Genomic DNA, 22,059 nt, shown 5'->3' with positions numbered 1-22,059 from the left:
AAGTGAACTTAAATATTTTAACTAAAAAAAAACAACTATACAATAGAAAAAATGTATTAATAATTAATCATCATTATAGTATTATTATACATTATTGAACACACAGATTAAATAAGTATACAATAGGATTACAAGTATTATAATAATAATAATAATAAACTATTGTTGCGAGTGATTTGACACGTACCGCTAATAATTCGATTATTTAACAAAAACACAACGGGTTTTTTACATGGAAAAATAATACATTAGATGTATTCATCGTATATAAATAATTGTCGTACGCTATGCATGTACCTAAACACAAAAAAATTTAAGTAACTAAAAATTAGAATGTTTTCATATAAACTTATTATTTAATCAATAAAAAAAAGAAAAAGGTTTATACGACGGACGTCAAACGATTTCAATGAGTTATGTGTTATCATTATTAAGTTGATAAGCGTAATCTAAAGTCATTAATACATAAAAAAAGGTAAGTCCGTTACTCGTTGAATTTGACTAGTTCATTTTATACAAATTATTATAAATTAAATATAGTAAAAAAACACTTTACACCACTGTGGTTTTATACAACACGAGACAGAGTCGACGAGGCGCTCTTAATGTTACACCCAATACTGGTTCCGCCTGAGCATGGGGTTGTTTTGTTCCGTACCGTCGGCGCTGCTACTGCAGTACTCTTCGTCGGCGGCACCATAAGGGTACCTCATGTTGAATTCTGTGGTGGAAGAATCGGGTTGATCCGCGCGATCGGGAGGACCCAACGCTATGACCTTACAGCCGTTGCCGTTCTTATTATTGCCGGATAATGGCGTGGACATTAAATCGTCCGGTGGACAGGGCAAAGGCATGGGATTCATTTTGTCTAGTTCTTCCGCCTGTTTTTTGGACCGGCATCGCACTAGTACAACGATGACCAGCGAAGCGACCACTACAGCCATTATGAACCCGACGCACAACAAATAGTCGTCGCTTATGTTAGGGCTGGCCATGTCCACTCTGTAGCCGTTGCGGTTCGACTTGTTGACGGATAACGTCGCGTTGGACTGCTGTTTGGTAGAGACCATGACCGTCGTCATGGACGGGTGGGGTGTACTTGAAGGTGGCTCGGCCACGGATATATGAAACCGGAGTTCACCGATAGCCGGTTGCACGCCGTCGGCCGTGAGCATGAAAGGAAAGCTGTCCTCGACGGGATCCAACACCTTTTTGGCTGCAAAGTATACGACACCGCTGGCAATCTCGCCATGCGTGAACTGCATAACCTCCTCTTCGCGTTTTACTACCATGTCCCCTGATCGTCTGACGATCCTTTTTAACTTACCGTACTTGGGCTTTTTTAGGATTTTGTACTTGGGATCCGAATTGGTAGTTTTGGCCAGCATTTCGGCATTTAGCACTTGCACGCCCAATTGTGATTTCAACCCGGTCAACGGATAAAACGCGCCCGTTTTCACCAGTGGCTCCACGCTTATATTCAACCAGAGGTTTCTGACGACCGGCGATTCCTCACAATGCATTTGTGCGGACAATCGTAGGGCGTCTGCGGGTACGGTCGGGTCAGTCTGTCGATAAACTACACGGCCTTCCTTCAGGTCCTTGTGAGAGAAAAATTTCGATTTTGTGCCGTTCACATACACTACTCCGTGTCTGGGACTCATAGTAATGTTATAGGCCACGGAATCCTTATCGCCGTTGGTCTGCACGTAGAACAGTTTTTCTTTTACAATGGTATCGTACGTCCCTTGTAGTAGTGGTAACGGTAATGTAACGGAGGCATTCAATGTAACTGGTATGACGTATATCTGGAAAACTTTATAGACTGGATTGAACTGACCGTCCCACACGCGGAAGTAGAACGATGTTGGCTTTAGTTGTCCGTCGTGCTTGTACACCACTTCGCCGGCGTCTATGTCAGCTTGAGTGAATCTCATAGAGTTTTTAATACCTGCTAGGTAGAGTGTCCCATAGGCAGGTCCTGTTATGATATCATAAACTATTTGTTCGGGAGGCGTATCTGGATCTTCTGTCAAAAGTTCTGATCTCGTTAGAGATACGGATTGTCCTTGGACCAACTTCAAATTAGGATAGGACTGAGTCAAAAAGAATGGTTGATCGTTAACTGGTAAAATGCTAACTGGTACGGTCACATTGCACAATGGCACAGCTGTAGGATCAACATCCAAGTATACAGAAAAGTCTAAACTATCTGATAGAGTATCGGAATGATCATGAACATATCTAACTTGATTACGACGCATATGACCTTGAGAGAATGTACGTCGATTACAGTCGTCATCAAGGCAAAGATGTCCATGTTTTGGCTCATTAATCAAGTCGATCTTAATTGTCGGTGATCTAATACCAATGCTATTGACCAAAAATGTTAAAATGGCTGTTGTGTTCAGGTTAACTATTGAAGATTCTCCTTCTTTAACTACAAGTTCTTTAGTTTTGTCCCCAATTAATAACTCTTCAAGACCACCAGAAGAAACTGTAATCTCTACATTGAAAGTCTAAAAATAAAAGAATAATTTGTTCATAATTTTGATTTATAGTGTTTAAAGTAATTTTAAGTATAGAAAAACTCTTAGGGCTGTTTTAACAATATCACACTAAAATTTACATAGCTACCAGCGGACCTTTAGCAGATAGTTTAGTACAAATTGTTTTTACAATGTTACCGTTAGTGTTAACTGTCAGCTAAACTATTTCAAATGTAACGATAATTTTAATTGGGTTATAAGCTGTTATGATTCAATAGTAACGAATTTAAATATTATCATTTCGTCAGTTGTTAATTTTATTACATTCTTATCATATATGATCTGCCGAGTATCAATTGAGATATAATTTTTTATTATTTCATTTAAAATAAATAATGAGAAAAGAAAATGGCAGCTCAATTTCTTAAACTAGGAGGACCTTTTAGTGAAATATGTCATAGAAAATAGCATATAATTTTTGCGTAATTTAATATAATGTTCAATATTTATTAAATTTTTTCTTTATTTATTAATAAATTGGTTTTTAACACATATAATCATAATAATACATATTCCTAACACATAGAATATATCTACATATTAGGTACAAATGTTTTTAATAACTTTTTACAATAACCTTATATGTTAACAATTTAAAATATTCAATTAGACTAGAATCAGATTCAATAAATAGTTTCGATTATTTTTTTTACATAAAAAAAATGAACTCTGTTCAAAATATAATATCATCAAATCTGCAAGACTACCTAAAGGCTGCATTAGTCTGTCTTAAATGACTTAGGAGGAATCTGGAGTGAAAATTAATATTTAGAACATACAAAAACTGTTAAAACACAAGCCTACATTTATTTGAAATCCTATATATATATATATATATATATATATCCTCTAGTTCTAATATTAGTTAGTATTTATTAATCTTAAATAAAGATATTTTATTAAAATGACATAATATATTATTATTATATTATATATATATTATTATATTATATAATATATATAATATAATATATTATTCAAATTTTACTTCATTTTAACTGAAAGTAAAAAATATTCAAATAAATAAATTATAAAATTTACAATATGATAAAACCAGAATAATCAATGTTAATTCTGATCCTCAATGGATTCTAGACACTAAACTACCTAACAGGGACCTTAACCTCCTGCTAAATAAAGTACCCACTAATTATGAGGTAGTGGTAACATTTACACTTGTGAGATAAAGTAAAAATAATATTTGATAAACTAAATGCTAAAAACTGCTAAACTAGCAAAAATTTTACCGTAATATTGTAAAACATTAAATTTGTGATGTTTAACTACCTGATTAACAATTGAAGTTGCATGTTCACAAACCACATCAAATGTAAAGACATCATTTGTAGTATTACTAGAGAAATATTTTGAAACATGATGATACCAGATAGCTGAGTCATTTACATTAGTTTGAGTGAAATTTGTTATAGCTAGTTGATTTGAATCTTCATAAGAAGCACTTTTTGATATAATACCATATCTAGGTGAATTTCTTATTACATACATAACAAGATAATTAGGATCATCACACTGGGCCATCAGATGTTCAGCAGTCAATTGTCGTCCAAGCATAGGAAATACTCGCAATGGATTATTAAATAATAACTTTACTGATGCTTGTTCAGCAACCACATGGAATTTTATAATATTAGTAGAATATATTCCATCACTAGCTGATAATTCTAATTCTCCATCACAAAATTCTCCAGAATGTTGGAAATTAACAATACCTTGATCTATTTGAGCTTGAGTGAATCGTTCAACTCTTTGAGATTCTATGATAATATGACCACATCTTGAAGATGTTATTGCAAAAGTAAGGTTTGAAACATCAGTGTCCTTATCTTCAGCAGCTAAAATGAAAAGTATTTAATTTAATTTATTCACAACAATTAAATCCTTAATAATTAGAATTTATGATAAATTATCACATCATTATATTTTTAATTGATGTTAAAATTTATTATAGTAAAAATTCATCATACCTAAGTTATCAGATGTAATTAAACCAAGACCTCCTTTCCATACTTTTATACCAGTATTTCTTAATATAGATGGTTTTTGATTGTTTACTGGATTCACTTTAACTTCAATATCCACCGGAGCACTTTCTTTTTCATCAGATACAGCTACTTTAACTGAAAATATATCATCTGTACTTTCTGATCCATCATGTACATACTGAAACCAATTGAGATTTTGTTTGATATACAACAAAAGTGAAAATTCAAGCATCTAATTAAAAATATATACCATTATCTGAGCTCTAGCTAGCTGTTTGGGGCTCCAAAAATCAATAGTTGGATCAAATGAATCTGCAGTTGTTCTAACAATACGTCCATGGTTTGGGGGACTAACTAGAGAGTAACGGGATATTCTATCAGTATAGTAAATACTAGCAACAGGAAATGTGTCACTTGACAATGTAACATTTCCTCCTTCAATAACATTTAATTGAGAACTGGTCAAGTAGACGTTTTTTGGAACAATAACAAAACTTATCTATTTAATAATATTTAATATTACTTTTTTAATTACTCTTTAACTTTTATGTTATTAGAACCAAAATAATTTTTAAACTTACTACAAGACCATACAAAGAAACTACTCCATTTGTAATATCTACAACAAGTCTATCAGTACTCTGATTCATTGTAGATTGGACATAGTATAAATGACCATTGTTTATAAGACTTTGATTGAATGAAGTTAAATGGTTATTTTCTAGATTATTAGGATCTTCTTCATTAAATTCTTTTTCCAGATATCCAAAGCGGGGTTGCTCTTTAACAAGATACATTATATCTGATGGCGGAACCATTTCTTGTTTTACTTCCAAATACTGCTTAGTAATTGCAATGGTAGTAGATTCATCCACAACAATAGGAGAATTTTTAGTCACTACAAGTGGTTCCCAATAATGCTGAGGTAAAAGTCTAATATCAAAGTCGATTTCTCTGTATACAGTATTACCAGCTGAAACTTTAAATAATACACGATCACGTATACTTTCCACATCACCGTTATGACGATAACGAACATGCCCAGCTTCAAGTTCTGCTTGACTAAAAATAGAAGTTTTCAATGGCTCCAAATTAGTTCCCAATTCAATTTCTCCTTGACCTGGACCTTCCATTACTTGATAACTAAAAAGGATGACAAATAAAACATTAAAATATAAATTATAGTAAATATCATAAAATTTACTTACTTAATTTTATCAGAATGTATGTTTAAATTAGTATCAGCATAAAGATGATTAGTAGTTATGGTAGCAGCACCACCTTGTCTTAACATTAGTTGAGAATTATTTAAAACTTTAATAAATGGAGGTGATGACTCAACTTGTAGTTTAAGATCAATAGAATGTTTTCCATCAAAAACACCAAGCTCTACAGCACTAATTCTGTTTTGTTTACTATTATCTGAAGATTCATCACGATAAATAAGACTTCCACTATTAACATCTTCCTGTAATTTATTTATAAACATAATATAGTAATATACACTATTAACTAGTAAAAATGATAACATTTTTATTTTACCTGAGTAAATTTCATAACAGTTGTAAAAGGATTGTTTATAGTATTAAGAATCATACCATTTGAAATAGAATTTATAGTAAATATAAGTGAAGTAACTGGAGTATCAACATCTTTGTCTTGGCACTGTAGATTACGACTAGTAATGGTTCTGTCACTTCCAGATACAACACGCAAATTTTCTTCAGTTTTGCAACTTGGTGGGTTGTCATTAATTAATAATACAGATACATTAACTTGACCTACATACTAAAAATTGAACAATAGAAATAAGTAATTTTTATGCAATAAAGTAAGCTCAAAAACCTACTTGAAAGTTAGCATTTTTTGATGTTGCCAAAAATTTAAAATAATCTCTATTATTTTCTGATCCATCATGTGAGTAGGACAATGTACTGTCATATAAATCATCTTCAGTAAAAACTGTGACATTTTTTACTGTGTTGTTATTTATTAACAAATGTAAATAACCATGTTCTGGACCAGTTAAAATTTCAAAACGTAATTGATTAACACCAACACATTTAATTGATATATGTTTATCAGTAAGAGGGGATGAACTGCCTTCAACAACATCAAGAGGATGAATAAAAGCTGATACTGCTTGAGCTAATAGCACACTAGGTGTATAATCAAATATCAGAAGTTTAGTAACTATTGGTTGACATCTCGGTGCACTAATTTTCACATTAAAAAAATCTGTAGCTGAAGAATATGTATCATGATGAAGTTTTATAGATAAAAGACCAGATTCTACATCATTTTGAGTCCATAAATCACCATCTATTAAAGGATTATTTCTGAAAATTTGAAACAATATATAAATCGCAAAGAATAGAAAATGATAAAATAAAGAAAAAATTAATATAACTGAGCATTATTTATTTACTAAACAGATCATTATTATTAAATATTATGACAAAAACAATTTTGGATTATTCATAAGTGTAAAATAAAAATTATAATATCAAAATATAATGACTTATTATTATAGAAATTAAATTTCTAATTAACTTTATTAGTGCTATCAAAACTAAGAATATCTACAAATGGGTGATGGATTTCTGTGTAATATACATATTTTAATATATATTTTAAAACATGTATCCTGAGATCAAGTTTTCTACAGTATTATAATAATATTTATTGATTATAACTTTGAGTTATTTATTAAAATCAATAACTGATTAATTTGAAAATTTATTTTATGATGACAATTTATTATTAACTTATTTTAGTAGTAATTTAATTAAATTTATATTTGTAATAAATAATATCAATTTAAAGGTTAATTCACCTTAAATATAATGATGCAGTATGAGAAGTCTTAATTAGTTCAAAAACAATTGAACTAGGGTGTAATAATATAGGATGAGTTTGAACCTTGATTGATTTACTAGTAACTACTGTTTCACTAGATGCATTCCACTCAATTGGACCAAAAATATCAACTATCAGATGTACTTCAACAAAATTTAACTCAAACTTATAAGTATCTCCTAATTTGACTTTTCCAGCCCAAACTTCAAACTAAAATATATATTAAAATTAAATAAAACTCTTATATTTTAAATAAAACTTAAAAAACACCTTAAATAAGTCTCGTGTAGGTGATCCTTCACTATTATGAACATAACTAACAAGTTTTTTTTCTAATTGATGACTATTAAATAAATTTATTTTATCTTGAGCACGTTCTCCATCAACTAATTTTAATGTTCCAAACTTTGGATGTTTGACAATCTAAAATAAAATGTCAGTTAGTATGAAAATTATAATACACTAAAGTATTAGTCAAAAGTTTTAATTTAAAAACCTAGGATATAGTAATGCTATACAGTTATACAACTTTTTAAAAATAAATTAATAAATTATGATATGAAATTTTTAATGCATAGATCAACATATGATTTAAAACACCTCTCTATATTTAATATTATGCGTTATATTGAATAAATTTAACTCGAGTCTGAAAATCTACTAATGTAGCTATGAATACATAGAAAAATTGATATAAATTAAGTTAGTCATTCAGTTAGTATTATAATTTTTACAAGGTTATAAGTGTTTCATGAAAGAAAATTATAAGGAAAACATAACATCACATTTTTTTCCATCAATATTAATAGTAAACATTAAGAAATGTTTACAAAATTTGAGATAGATTTACTTAAAATTACCAAAACTTTAACAAGTACTGTTAAATGAATGTCACATTTATTTTATTACCTTAAATGATAATTCTAATGAAGGATCATCACTATTTGTTATAAATGTCAAATTTGTTGGTGCAATAATAACTGATGATTTGTATGCTAAAATAGCACCGGTATTTTGAACATAGGTCAAGGACAAAGTATATACAGAAATTTGTACAGTTGTGATTGCACTTGTTTTCTCACCATCTGATACCTATAAATTAATTAATTAAATTTTGTTTTGTTATTAATATACAAGAAAAATACTTTCAACTTACTTGAAATGAAAAACTAAAATTTCCTGTATCATTAGATGTATGACGATAGCCAATAAAACCATTATTCATTTGAGCAACAGTAAATGTTTCTAGTTTTACTCCAGGATTGTCTAAAATTTCTAAATTACCTCCACTTATATTCAATACCGATATAATAAGTCTTTCAGTACTTGAATCTTTGTCAATCACCAATATTTTGTCTTTATCAATTACCTTCCAAGTTCCCTATAATTATTAGTTATTAACTTGATGTCTATTATAAGAAATCATATTTATCTACTTACAAAATCACTAAAAATCAAAATAAAACTCATTATGAAGAAATGTAGCTGCATGCTAAATTACTTAATATAAACTAAAAACAGTGATAAAAAAATTATCTTTAAGCATTACAAAAAACAACACAAAAATATAAGCATTAATTTTATTGGTAAAAACAAAAATATGAAAACTAATTTGTGATAAATTATGAATAATTACTTGAGCTAAGCGCATATTATAATCAGGTGATAGTCGAACTATTGGTGTATCATTTTCAGGTGTAATGTTAACAGGTAAAACAAATCTTTGTTGTTCTTGTAGGTAATCTGGTAATACTAAACCTTCATTTGAAAAAAATTCTAAGTCAAGAGTTACTGAATCCTGAACACTTTCTGATCCATCATGTACATAATATACCTAAATAATGATGAAATTATATTAATAATAATTTAAATGTATAAATTTATTTACTAAAACATAAATTATTGATATTATGATTTGGCATGATCTGTTTAATTACATAAAAATACATAAATGAATCCAAGTTTTATAAATTGTATCCATAAAATTTTGTTCTTTACAAATTGAAAAATTTTAAAATTGATAATTTTTAAATAAACTTTTTCAGATTAAAATTATTTATATTCTATTAACAAATTTTTACTTCATTTTTTAAAATATTCAACATGTTAAATGACGTCACTGAACTTCCTGTTATTGATTTAGAATTTATAAGTATTTTTCCATGTTTAGCGTAAGGTTGAACAATATTGAATAAAACACCAGATTCTTTAACACCATAATGATTATAGTCCATGATAAGATTTATTGTTGATGTTGTAATATTAGATGTAGATCCTTCAACAACAATTAAATTATTGACTGACAATACTTCAATAGCAATTACTAATGGTATTTTTAACATTGCCTAGAAAAAAAAATATTAAGAAAGTTAATGAAATTTAACTAATTAAATATTTAAATATAATGATTTTACTTTATGAGTATCGATAAATTCTTGACGAACACACTGTGGATCATTGAGATCTACACAACCAGTACACTTGAAAGAATCAATTCCAATAGGAGAACAACCAATGTCAGGTGAATGTACACATGGTTTTTCAGTACAAGGGTATGACCAAACACATCGTGAAATTAATTTAGATGTATCAAAAGCATCTGGTAGACCAAGTGCACGTCCATCACTTGAAATACCACGAATACATCCTTTGAAGCTGTTACTAGCTGATAACATACCGGTAGCCAAAGCTCCACTTCTCATATTAACTTCTAATCCACCAACATAAAGCTAAAAAATTTGAAAATTTTAGCCAATCTTAATCATAATTAATTTTTTTAAAAACATACAATTGATGAAAGATCTAGATGTTTAGAAGGTTGAACTGAGTTGTTAAATGCTAATCGATATCTATGTTTTGGTGCATCAATAGTCACATCAATTCCCCCAGCTTCCATTGCTACATTTATAGAATGCCATACACCATCATTTATATTAACTTCAGATAGTAACTCAGAAACTCCAGAACCCCAATTTTGAGCAACACGAACTTTTCCATTAACAAGTTCTACACCTACAAAATCTACATTTGTACTATGTCTTCCTACAGTAGTACTCTTTTTAGAATTGTAAAGAATTAAGCCAGTTTCAGCTATAGTTTTGATAGAAAATTGCCACCTAAGAACAATATTTCAGTATAACTGTATTTATTTAAATACTAATAAAACAATCTACATACTTCACATTTGTTCGGGACGTTAAAACACTAGGTATTGCCATATAAGCACCATCTTCTAAAAATGATATACTAGCTTCTCTAGGTGCATCAAATTCATTAACACAGCTCCATGATACTGCATGAGAATCTGCTCTACCTATTCTCCAACGTGCTCTACTTAAAACATCCGGAACTGCATTATAACGAACATCTCGTAAACAACCACGCAATCCATTTGTATGACCCAAAAATAATTCGGAAAAATCACCTTGCCCACCAATGTACAATCCACCATACATATTTAATGCATAGAATCCAACTGGTAATTTTTCTCTATAGCAATGGAAAAGTTACATTTTAATTTGTATTAAATTGACATTATCTTAATTATTTTATCTTTTACCTGACAACATGTATTTTGTCAACAGCTAAATTTAAATCACCATCTTTACGTGAGATATTCACTGTATGCCAATTTAAATCATCAAGTCGAAGTCCTCTTGGAGATGATATTTCAGATTCACCAGCTCCAAGATTGATTTTTACCTTAAGTCTTCCGGCTTCTAGTAATACAAAACAGTAGTCTGTTTTGCCAGCTGCTAAAATAAGAAAAGCGTCCAAATGTTTTGTTCGAAATGCAAAACTTATATCAGTCATAGTCTTGGCATCTTGATACGGCACAGTCGCATAACTCGATCCATAGAAGGAAGCTAAAAATTAACCCAAATTATTAAACAGATTTAAAAAATAATTTGTAAAAGTAATCCAAATCGATAGTAATATTATCAAACCAAATCATAGTTAAGTTTAACAATAGTTCATCACTCACCAATCTCTGTAGAACCATAGTGTATAAAAGCACACAGGCCGATCAAAATTAGGAGGTTCGAACGATACTTTATCGATAACAACATTTTAATGGAGTCATTAATAATTATAAACCACTTAAAATAAAAACATTATTGGAAGAAACCCGCCGATGACGTGAGACGACAACTACGATCGGCGCCGCAGATGGCACAAGTTAAAAATACTACACAAACGCCCATAACGCACTTACTCACCCCTCATTATTCATTAACCCAGCTTCCGACTTCTTTTAAAACAAATGATTAATTTGTCTAAATTTAGACTTTTTTCTCTTATCATAGCTTCATAGCAAGGGCTACACGGATGTTGTTCCTGTTGTGTTATTGTACCTATTCATTCGCTCCTATTCGGATCAATCCCTTGGAGATAAAAACTAGTAGATATGTTTTACTTTCCATGACCCATCGTATGACTCGTTCACCGGTTACCTTAAATCCCTTCGTGAAACAAATTAATTCTATATATTTTGTTTTAGGATATTATAACAAATTAAAACTTATTTGCCAATTATTAGTACACTGCATATCTGTATTCATCTTGGATAATAATAATTTATAATTTTTTAATTGTTTTCTTTAATAATAAAGAATGTATTAATATACTTATTACTTATCATTTGTTTTGTGTTTAACTAAGCAAAATATTTTTTAATTATCATAAAATGTTTAATTCAAACTATATACATTTATTTATAGACAATATCTTACAACTTGTGGGAATAATAGTTGTATTAGAAATGGTATAACAGCGGTACTCACTACCCGGCACCTCAGAAAATTTTGTGCAGTTCGTGTTAAAATTAATTTTCTGAGGAGTACACTAGAGAGAATCGGAGTGATTCTTTAGTATGCGGTCTGTAGTAAATTTTTAATATTTATATTTAGTATGTTCTAAAAATCCTAGTGAGGATTGCTCTGCTACAATTTCCCGTATTTGTGCCTACTAGTTAATCCATGGAAGGGTGCAAATGGTTGCGCTTCCTTGAACTATAGCTGTTTAGCAAAATAGTTTTTGAGCAATTAACTTTCAAGAAATTGTTTTTTAAAGACTATAAAGTTATTGTGTAAAAACATTTCATTCGTGCATGGTTGCGCATTGATAAACAATTGTGTCATCTGCATCTAAGTTTATGAGTATTGCAAGAGCGGCTTTAGTTTTTTGTCTAAAGAGGAGGAATTTTTCTTTCAATAGGATTGTGAGAAAAAAAAAAGTAAATATTTTCTAGAAAAGGATGGCACCTCAAGTCCCTCTGCCACCACTGAAGTAATGACTAATTCTATGATTTAATCAAAAGTTCTGATTCAGAACACAGTATTTTAGTTTCGATATACGTTGCCTGATCATCTTCATAGATTAGTAGAGGCCGTTTACCGCAATTTAAGTACAAATAGAAAGTTTAGTACTAAACATTATAAACATTTTTTAATAAAAAATATTATGTTTGTTTCTTAGTAGTTGTAATATTAGTTGAATACTTCGTTTTAAATTATCTATCATAGATAACCTTTTTAAAATGTTTAACTTTAATATTGACACAGTCAAATTAAATAGTTAAATTTTATTTAAATATGAACGATAAAATGTTACAAGCTATTTATGTATAATTAATAAAAGTAGATAATGCCGTTAAAAAAAATCAATGTATAGTGTTATTTATTTATTTATTATTTTAGTGATTCAAGTAACAGGTAATGTGCGCCGTTATTTAAAAATTAACATCTACATCTAAATATAATTATTCTGTAATATAAGTCGATTATTTGTCGTCGGTATTTGTAAATTAAAAATAATCTATATTTCAAAAGTACAAGTATAAGTTTTATAATATCTTTAAATCTATAGTTTTAAATGAAAAATAGAAATTGTACAGTCACTGATTAAAATAATAGGATACGGTTATTTTAATCAAAATAAATAGTTTCTTTTACTATAAATTTTTTTTAAAAATTGGCATAAATAATTGACAAATATTAATTAAATAAAAACATTTTTATACCCAACAATAATAATAAAGATAATAAGCATCAATAACCCCTGCCAATAATTATAGTAAAGTTACTACATTTTATATTTTACACACTATTCTTTTAGTTATATTTGCTAATCGTCTTCAAATTTTTGATGTTTCAAAAATAATCTTGAGGACCACAGTAAAAAATAAAAGTGATATCATTACTTATAAATACTAATATTTATAATCAATGGTTATATCGAAATTATTGAGTAAATATATCGGGATATAAAATGTTTACATCACACAATTTTTTACATGATAACAAACTAAGTAGTCTAAAAATTGTTATCTTTATTCATTCACTCACGATAATTATCATAATTATATCTTAGATAAGTATAAAATATTTGATTATAATCATTAATTACTTAGGTCTGAACTTGAATTTTATTTCCATATATTTTTATACTGATGAATTGTAAAATAGTTATTTCTAGAATATTTAATTAAAGCTTATTAATTAATATTACAATTTTCAAATTGTTAAAAAAAATATATTTTTAGGAAATGTCACCAATCAATTCATTTAAAGATGACGTCAAAGAGTTACTTGAATTCGTACAATATTTTCCAGATTTTCCTAAACCAGGAATACTTTATAAGTAATTTTTCATTTGTTTGTATAAATTAAATTAGAGGTAGGTTATTATTCATAATTTTTAAATAACTCATGGAAGTCCTGTAATATAATCCTAAAACCCCAGTATATTATAATTTAAGCAACCTGTATAGTTTGGATGGGTCGCTCTTTAGGGGTGAGTTTGGTTAAGTTGGGTTCAATTTTGTTTTACAGGGGACTCATCCTCTCTTACACAGGTAGTACTATACAAGAGAAGACATTAAATAATAATATTGATTTGTTTTATATTTTTGAACAATTTAATTACTTTTAGGGATGTGCTATCTGCATTTAACAGTGCTGAGGGTGTTAATTTAATATCTAGAGTTCTTCAAAACTATGCTGAATCTTTAAGAGGAAAAGTGGATTGTGTAGCAATGTTAGAGTCACGTGGTTTTCTGTTGGGACCAATTATAGCATTACATTTAAATATCCCATGTGTACCAGTTTGTAAAAAAGGAAACTTACCAAATCCAGTTTTTGAGTTATCATATTCATTAGAATATGGTGAAGTAATGAGATTTTGAAAAATTGTGTTGTATCTGTTATGCATATTGATTCATGGAAACTGTTTATTTTAGGATACAGTGGTTATCCAACTAGGTAGTGTACAAAAAGGAAACCGTATAGTTGTAGTTGATGATTTCCTTGCTACTGGCGGTGAGTTTCTAATAAATATTTAACAACTATGATTCTTATAAATTGAAAAAATTTAGCATTTCAAATCATTTTTTTTTGTTCTCTATGTTGTACTAAATTCCCATTCTATTTCCATGATTACTGCAATAATTTTTTTTATATTGAGCGCTAGTTGTACTATTTAATTACTTTATTATATATTATAGTTTATTGCATTTACTTTACTTTTATTATACTAACTAACACCCATTATTCTTGTAATTAATACTATATTATCTTATTCTTATGTAATTGTGGAGCTATAATATTTTTATAATAAAAGCTAATAAAAAAAAAAATCATTTTTTAAAAATTACTGTCATAAGAAAGGTTTATAAAAAAAGTTGACAGTATTAATATTTAAATTTTATATAATACAATAATAATTGAATCATCACTTCTAAAAATCTAGTGATTTTGATTTGAGATGATCCTTACAAATCACTTTTTTTTTTCTAAGGTTGGAAAAATATAGAAAAAGTCACTTCATAGTTAATTTTGTTTAATAAAAAAACTACTAAGAAATTGGTATTTTTTTTTTATATAATTACAATACTTTGTAGAAAATATCTAAAATTCAGTATAATTTAATTTTTTTGCATCACTACAAATTATAAATGACACCCTTAATCAATACAACATGTACTGATAATTAAATAATTACTTCATCATTTTTATATAAATATTTTGACTAAATATGTTATTGATAAATTTAATTATTGAGAATGGATCAAGACAAAATTCAAATTTTAAGTTATGATAAGTTTTAATTTCCTTAAATTTTGAATTGATTTAAATGTACTTTATAGTATCTGCCTTTATTGAGTAAAAATAGAAAAACTGTAAACTTTTTTTAATTGAATGTGCTCTTATTAATTTACAAGCTAACATATTTCAAATTTATCACATACCAATGTATTATTTTTTGTAGTAAATACTTATATAATTGTATTAAATAATTATAATACATGTTATTTATTCCTGTTTATGTTTTTTTGAAGTTAAATTTTATATAAGTTCTATTTTTGTAATCTAAGCTAAAATTTAAGCACTGATTAAATGATTATTTCTCAGTTTGTTGGATTTCACACTTAGATTAAATATTAATAACTTGAGTCATGTCAATTTTGGTAAAAAAAGGGATTGTAATGTGTACTCTAATAATATCAATAAAAAAAGTAATCTTTAAAAAATGCTCTGACTTGAGTTAATCTAATTATTTAATAGTTTTTCTTTTAATAGGAACCCTTCAAGCAGCTACAACATTACTCAAAAATGCAGGAGGTATTGTTGTTGAATGTTTTGTTTTAATGGAAAAGTTAGAATTAAAAGGAAGAGAGAAATTAGATTGCCATATTACTTGTTTGGTTTCAGAATGATTATTTATTGTGATGACATTTTATTGTGATATTTCAAAAGTTCATTTTTACTATATTGTTGTTTGGTTATTATTATATTTTAAAATTAATATAATTTATACTATAAAAAGTACTTAAATAAACAAAATATTTGGTTAAATGAATTTTTATAAATACTAGTTTTATTATAATTTAAATTTATCAATAATTTGATAACTAAGACTATATATGTATATTGTTATGATATTTTAAGTATTTAGATAATTTAATTAATTTATAGTAATAGGTTGTTCATTTTTATGTATATGCATGATGTTGAACCATTATCTAAAAATTATATTCTAGAATATTAACTTTATGATACTGATAGTTGAGGATATTTATGAAAATATTCATACCTGTTTATCTTTTTCAAAATCAGTGTTATAGAACTTTAGTTTATATTTTGTACATATTATAATTTTGTGATGATTGATTTTATTTAACATTGACAGTAATTTAATACATTTTATTTGTTTTATATCTCAATAGTTAATTACCAATATTTTTGAGTTAAGTTAAAAATCAGCCCATGCATATATTATTCTATTTCACATTGTTTTAACTTTGAAAAATACTATTGCATGAAAGATTCGATGTAAAAAATAATAAAAGCAAATATTTTTTAACATTCGTATGCTGAATAATTGATAAAATGAAAGATAAAAGAATTTAATTGTGAATGATGAATGTTTAAGATTTAAAAATTGTAGCTCTCTAAAATGTGTAGTTCCTGGGTACGTGTACCTAAAACATTCATTGAGTGCAGTTTTTGATATTCTATAAGCAACTTTAACAAATATTATGAATTAAATTCATATTAACACTAATACTGAAAAAATATTTAAGCACATTTGCTCATGAATACCTGAAATATTGTATTTTACCAGTAAGGCACGTTATATTTTTATTTTCCCCTCTTTTTATGACGTATTTAATTACTAGAACTTGAAAATTTCTATGAAATGTTATCTCCTGGCTGATAACATTGTTGTTAATTTATCTTGTTTGTTTAATTCAATTGGATTAGATAAATAAAACATCAGTGATAGCCGTAAGAAGGATTATGGAATCTAATAACACTTACTTGCTTTTTTGTGCAAGTGCATTCATTTGGTCTATGGTTTGAACTTTTTTTTTGGTAATTATAAATATCAACTAGATTGTCAGTACTAAATATAACTAAATAATTATACTCTTCTAGTGATAAAATATTAAATTATTTAAGAATAATTTAAAATTTTTGAATTTAAATGAAATAAAGTACGTGAATGTATATATACGTACATTTTGTTGGAAGATTTTATGACAAATTTTACGTTTAAAATAGTATTAAAAAAAGCGTTAACACAGATTACTTATGAAAAAAATTATTTAGTGATAGTTTTGTATTTTTATTACAGATAAACTTATTTTTAAGTTCAATATTTGTAAAGATAATTCAGTGAGATGGCTGTTACTAGTTTAGAAGAAGATATTGCTTGTCTTAAGGGTTATATTAAATCATATCCAGATTTTCCTATTCCTGGAATTGTATATAAGTAATTTTTCATATCAATAATATTTAATAAAAAAGTAATTACAAACTTTTTTTTTTTATGTATTCAATAATTCTTCAAGAGTAACGAATAATATTCAAATTATAATTATTTAATATAGTTTTTTTTATTTTATTTTTTTTGGGAACGTCTTTAAATATCAATAGATTACATTGTATTTGTCCATTACAGTTAAATATAGAAATCTTATGATTGAAGTCAAAATTACAATTTAAAAAACTAAATACATTGTAATTTTTAATACATACAATTTTTTCTATAAATGTTGAAAATCAATATTTTGAAAAGTTAATTTATCCATTTTTGTCTTATATACGATATAGTCTAATTTAAGACATTTTAGATAATTTTTTTATCATTACATTATTTTGCTTATATTTTGTCAAATAAATTTATTTTATTTTTTTTAGAGATATATTTTCGGTATTAAATAATTGTGATGGGTTTCAACTATTAAATAAAATTTTAAAGAAATATGCACTTGATTTAAAAGGAACTATAGACTGTGTTGCCATGTTGGAAGCTCGTGGCTTTCTATTAGGTACTTTAATGGCCTTATATCTTAATGTTCCTTGTGTTCCAGTTAGAAAGAAAGGAAAGCTACCTGGTCGAGTAGCACAATTAGAATACATTTTAGAATATGGAAAGGTAACTAAAATTTTAAACATTTTTATATTTTAAAACATTGAAAATTAAGGTTTTAATTTAGCAGTTATATTTGTAACTGAAATTTCATTGTTTTTAAAAGTCAAAGAAATTTGTAATTATTCTGATGTAGAAAATAAAATAACTTATCTTATTTTCTATATACGGAAAAAATTTTCTCATAAAATTGTTCTATTTCAGTTGTACTAGCCTTAGATATACAATATAAGTTTTATAATAGAAATTTGAGGGATTCAGCCACCTTCCAACCTAATTTTGTATCAAGTCAGTAAATTTATCCATTTTTTATGTGAAGAACAACAAGTAATAAAAGGTTTTATACACAAATTAAAAGTGTTATATAATTTGTTTTTGGAAATTTTCATTAAAAATTTGTTGACTAATAAAACAACATAATAATCTTTTGTTTTCTTGGCTATATATTATATTACAGTATTCATTAGACAAATAGTATACTTTTTAGATGGTTGTATTTTTAATTATGTAAAATTAGGTACCTGTTTTGTGTTAGTATAACATATTGTATTGCCTGAGGCCTACAATTTTTTTGTTTTATTATTATATATATATATAGTGTGTGTCTCAGACCTAACAGCCATTTTACCTTAAAAAATATTTCTAGATTTTCCAGTTAGGTCTGAGATACCCTCTAAATTCTTAATCAATTGTGTTAATATTTAAACCATTTATTTAGGATGTGCTAGAAGTACAATTAGATGCGATAAAAGAAGGTCAAAGAACTTTAATTATTGATGATTTATTGGCTACTGGTGGTAATATATTTCAATTATTAATATTTCTATTATGTTAATGAAATTTTGTATAATAATAATTTTATGGTAAAAAGGGCAAAAAATGTTTTGATTTTTATTTTTTAAATTACTATAATTGTATTTAACATTTACTGGTTTAACCAAAATTATATTAAAAATACTAAAATCTATAAGAAATGCTTATTTTAAAAACTCAATTAAAAACAGGAAAAAGTACTGGAAGAGTTAGATAGTATTTAGATTGATAAATATAAATATATTATTTTTTAATGTTATTAATATTTGTTTAGTTGAAGTTAACTATTTTGTTCTATGCCGCTTCGCCGGCAATTAGTATATAAGGGACCCCCGTTACCCCTTAAATTTAAGATATTTTTTGAAGAACTTCAATATATGTGGTTACTTGATATTTAAGTATTGTCTACTCTCGTTACTTATTGGATATACCATTAGCCGTCTCCCCCAGGTGACCAACTCCCATTTTAATTATAGTGATTTAAATAGGACTAAGGTAAAACGGCCTTTTAGTGCGGTGCACAACTAGCCGTGTTACTACATTATAGCTGCCTCATACAAAACAATATTATCTATTTTTTATATACAACATAATAGATGTCTTTTTACTTTTTACTAAAAAATCGACTTTTCAAAATAAAACCAGGATAATAATTATTCTGGTTTATAAATTATTATACACTTATTAAATATTAATGTATAATATATACACTGTTTATATTATATGTAACAAAAACCCATTTTTATAATGAAATTTATTGTATTGTAATATAGATGAATTTTAAAATGTATATTAGTAAATAACATGTTGCAAATAATAATTTGAGATATATTTAAAAAGAATTATTATTTAATTGAAGGGTTATTGTCTTATTCTATAGGCAGACATTGTTTTTTAAAACTTTTTGTAATCTATCAGTTTTATTTGGTTCTTCAATGTCATTAAGTTCTTAAAGTCTTTTATTTAAGCATCTTCATCTTTTAGTATTTTTGATAGTATTTGTATGTAATAATTATATAAAAATACTAATATTTGTTGTATAAGTGGCTAATAAAATACATTAAATAAACAAAGGATGAAGCTTAAAAAATCCTTGTATTAAAAAAAAAACATTAAAATAATTTCTACTACTAATGATTGTGTTATATGAGTCTAACATCTAACTGGTTTTTTTCACAGACTATAGACAACACATGACACAATGACAACAAATATAAATAGATAACATAATACATATATATATATATATACCATAATATGCTGACTATTCCCTATAAATGTCAACATTTTGATTATTACTGTTTAATTATTTTCAGGAACTCTTCGAGCATCTATCGAACTACTGAAAAAAACTGGAGCTAAAGTAGTTCAAGCTCTTGTTATTATGGAGTTATGTGATTTAGAAGGCCGTAAAAAATTAGACATTCCAGTGAAGTCATTCGTTCAATTTTAAATTGTGATTAATTTCAAACATTTTTTTAAATTATATATTATTATGTTTTTATTTAAAGTATTATATGTATTATATAAAATTACTTTTATTTATACCATCTAATAAAATAGAATCATTAGTTACTTATAATTTATCTAATGATCAATAGTTTGTATTTGACATTCTTGAAATTTAATTGGATATACAAGTTGATACGTTTATCATATTCTACTCAGTTATAAGATAAAAATAATTTTCAAAAATATCTTTTTTAGCTAAATGCATGATTTATCAATTGATTATGTATTTCTCGGGTTATCCTTTATGGAATGATATTAAGGTACATTTGTACCTTTTATGGATGTCAACTTTATTTTTTAATATACTTATACATATTTAATAATATATACATGGAAACAAACATATTTAACTACATCATAAAATAAAATAATTTAATTGAAAACGAATTTTGGATTGGTACTTTGGAAGTTATAAGTATTTAAAAATGTAGACTGGTGGTGAAACGCAGGTATATCTATTATTACCATTCGACATTTGTCAGCTGCATTCCTCCTTCCTAGGTATAAAAATTTAAACAACTTCAAAAGTCGTGGTCTAAAATTTGTTATCTATTAGTTTTTTTCTATATTATAAGTTAGTTTTGTATGTACTTAACTTATGTAAGTTGACACCTTTACAAGATATAAGGAGTTAACTAAAAAGTTCTTAACAACTGATAAATCGATAAATATATAATAACAAATAAAATAAAAACCCAGCACAGTGAGGACGTGCCGTAGTTTGGCCCAGTATAGATGATATCTATGTGAGAATAAAATCACTATCATTAAAAATGCTTTGTGGAAAAGTTATTTTTTCTATATACATTTTAAGTTTTGGACCCCTCTGTATAAAGGGAAATGGTTCGATTTAAAATAAAAATGATGTCGAATGGAAGATGTATATAAATAGTATTTCTCATAAAAAAATTGTATTGATTTCTACATTTTTTAAAATGTTAAAAATGTAAAATATAAAAACGAGAATTTTAACACAAAAATAGCATACGGTAGCTAGAAATAATGTTAAAAATGCTGAAAAGAGATGGAGTTGCAACTACAGAAGGAAAACTGTTATATGAATTGTATAAAAATGAAATAGCAATCATAAAAATTGGAGATATTCAAAAAGTTCAAAATAAAGACAGATATTAGACAGGGATGTGCATTATCACCTTTTATATTTAATGTCTACATTTAAAAGGCGATTGATATTACAAGAGAAAGGACACAGCTAGGAATAAAGATAAATGGTCACAGAATAGACATGCTGAGATTCTCGGGTGACATTGCAATAATAGCAGAAAATGAAAATTTTAAATAAAATGTAAAAATCGTAGATAGCTATTTTGTAGAGTAGATTTTAAGAAAAATGTATATAAAAAAATTATTATTATTAATATTCAATA

General features: G+C 27.0%; 3 protein-coding genes across 7 annotated transcripts; 2 read left to right on the top strand and 1 right to left on the bottom strand.

Annotated features, from left to right (window-relative positions):
• Window positions 1–16: 16 nt before the first annotated feature.
• LOC126895215 (chondroitin sulfate proteoglycan 4) lies at window positions 17–11,871 on the bottom strand. The gene is made up of 19 exons (XM_050666828.1): window positions 11,397–11,871; window positions 10,971–11,277; window positions 10,589–10,900; window positions 10,200–10,527; window positions 9,826–10,140; window positions 9,493–9,756; window positions 9,048–9,245; window positions 8,568–8,792; window positions 8,321–8,503; window positions 7,682–7,834; window positions 7,389–7,621; window positions 6,402–6,891; window positions 6,095–6,340; window positions 5,761–6,020; window positions 5,134–5,695; window positions 4,803–5,051; window positions 4,535–4,730; window positions 3,837–4,402; window positions 17–2,519 (listed from the first exon to the last, which is right to left on the bottom strand). The coding sequence occupies exons 1-19, from the start codon at window positions 11,479–11,481 to the stop codon at window positions 609–611; spliced, it is 7,083 nt and encodes a 2,360-aa protein (XP_050522785.1). The 5' UTR covers window positions 11,482–11,871; the 3' UTR covers window positions 17–608.
• A 1,144-nt stretch (window positions 11,872–13,015) lies between these two features.
• On the top strand, window positions 13,016–16,328 carry LOC126895222 (adenine phosphoribosyltransferase-like). Of its 5 annotated transcripts, none has more exons than XM_050666844.1 (5): window positions 13,016–13,125; window positions 13,956–14,053; window positions 14,345–14,582; window positions 14,652–14,730; window positions 15,976–16,328. In XM_050666844.1, the coding sequence occupies exons 2-5, from the start codon at window positions 13,959–13,961 to the stop codon at window positions 16,125–16,127; spliced, it is 564 nt and encodes a 187-aa protein (XP_050522801.1). In that variant the 5' UTR covers window positions 13,016–13,125; window positions 13,956–13,958; the 3' UTR covers window positions 16,128–16,328. The 5 variants fall into 5 exon arrangements, with proteins under 5 accessions (XP_050522801.1, XP_050522802.1, XP_050522803.1 ...); XM_050666845.1 differs by having other exon boundaries at window positions 13,112–13,241; XM_050666846.1 differs by having other exon boundaries at window positions 13,123–13,247.
• Window positions 16,329–17,118: 790 nt separating this feature from the next.
• On the top strand, window positions 17,119–20,771 carry LOC126895224 (adenine phosphoribosyltransferase-like). Its single transcript, XM_050666848.1, has 5 exons — window positions 17,119–17,286; window positions 17,549–17,686; window positions 18,115–18,352; window positions 19,065–19,143; window positions 20,476–20,771. Exons 2-5 carry the CDS (start codon window positions 17,595–17,597, stop codon window positions 20,610–20,612), a joined length of 546 nt encoding a protein of 181 aa, XP_050522805.1. The 5' UTR covers window positions 17,119–17,286; window positions 17,549–17,594; the 3' UTR covers window positions 20,613–20,771.
• Window positions 20,772–22,059: the final 1,288 nt, after the last annotated feature.

The sequence above is a fragment of the Daktulosphaira vitifoliae genome, unplaced genomic scaffold (genome assembly GCF_025091365.1).
Source record: "Daktulosphaira vitifoliae isolate Bord-2020 unplaced genomic scaffold, ASM2509136v1 Scaffold_1, whole genome shotgun sequence".
Taxonomy (NCBI): domain Eukaryota; kingdom Metazoa; phylum Arthropoda; class Insecta; order Hemiptera; family Phylloxeridae; genus Daktulosphaira; species Daktulosphaira vitifoliae.
The sequence above is the reverse complement of the archived record's forward strand: the minus strand, read 5'-3'. Positions and strand labels throughout refer to the sequence as shown.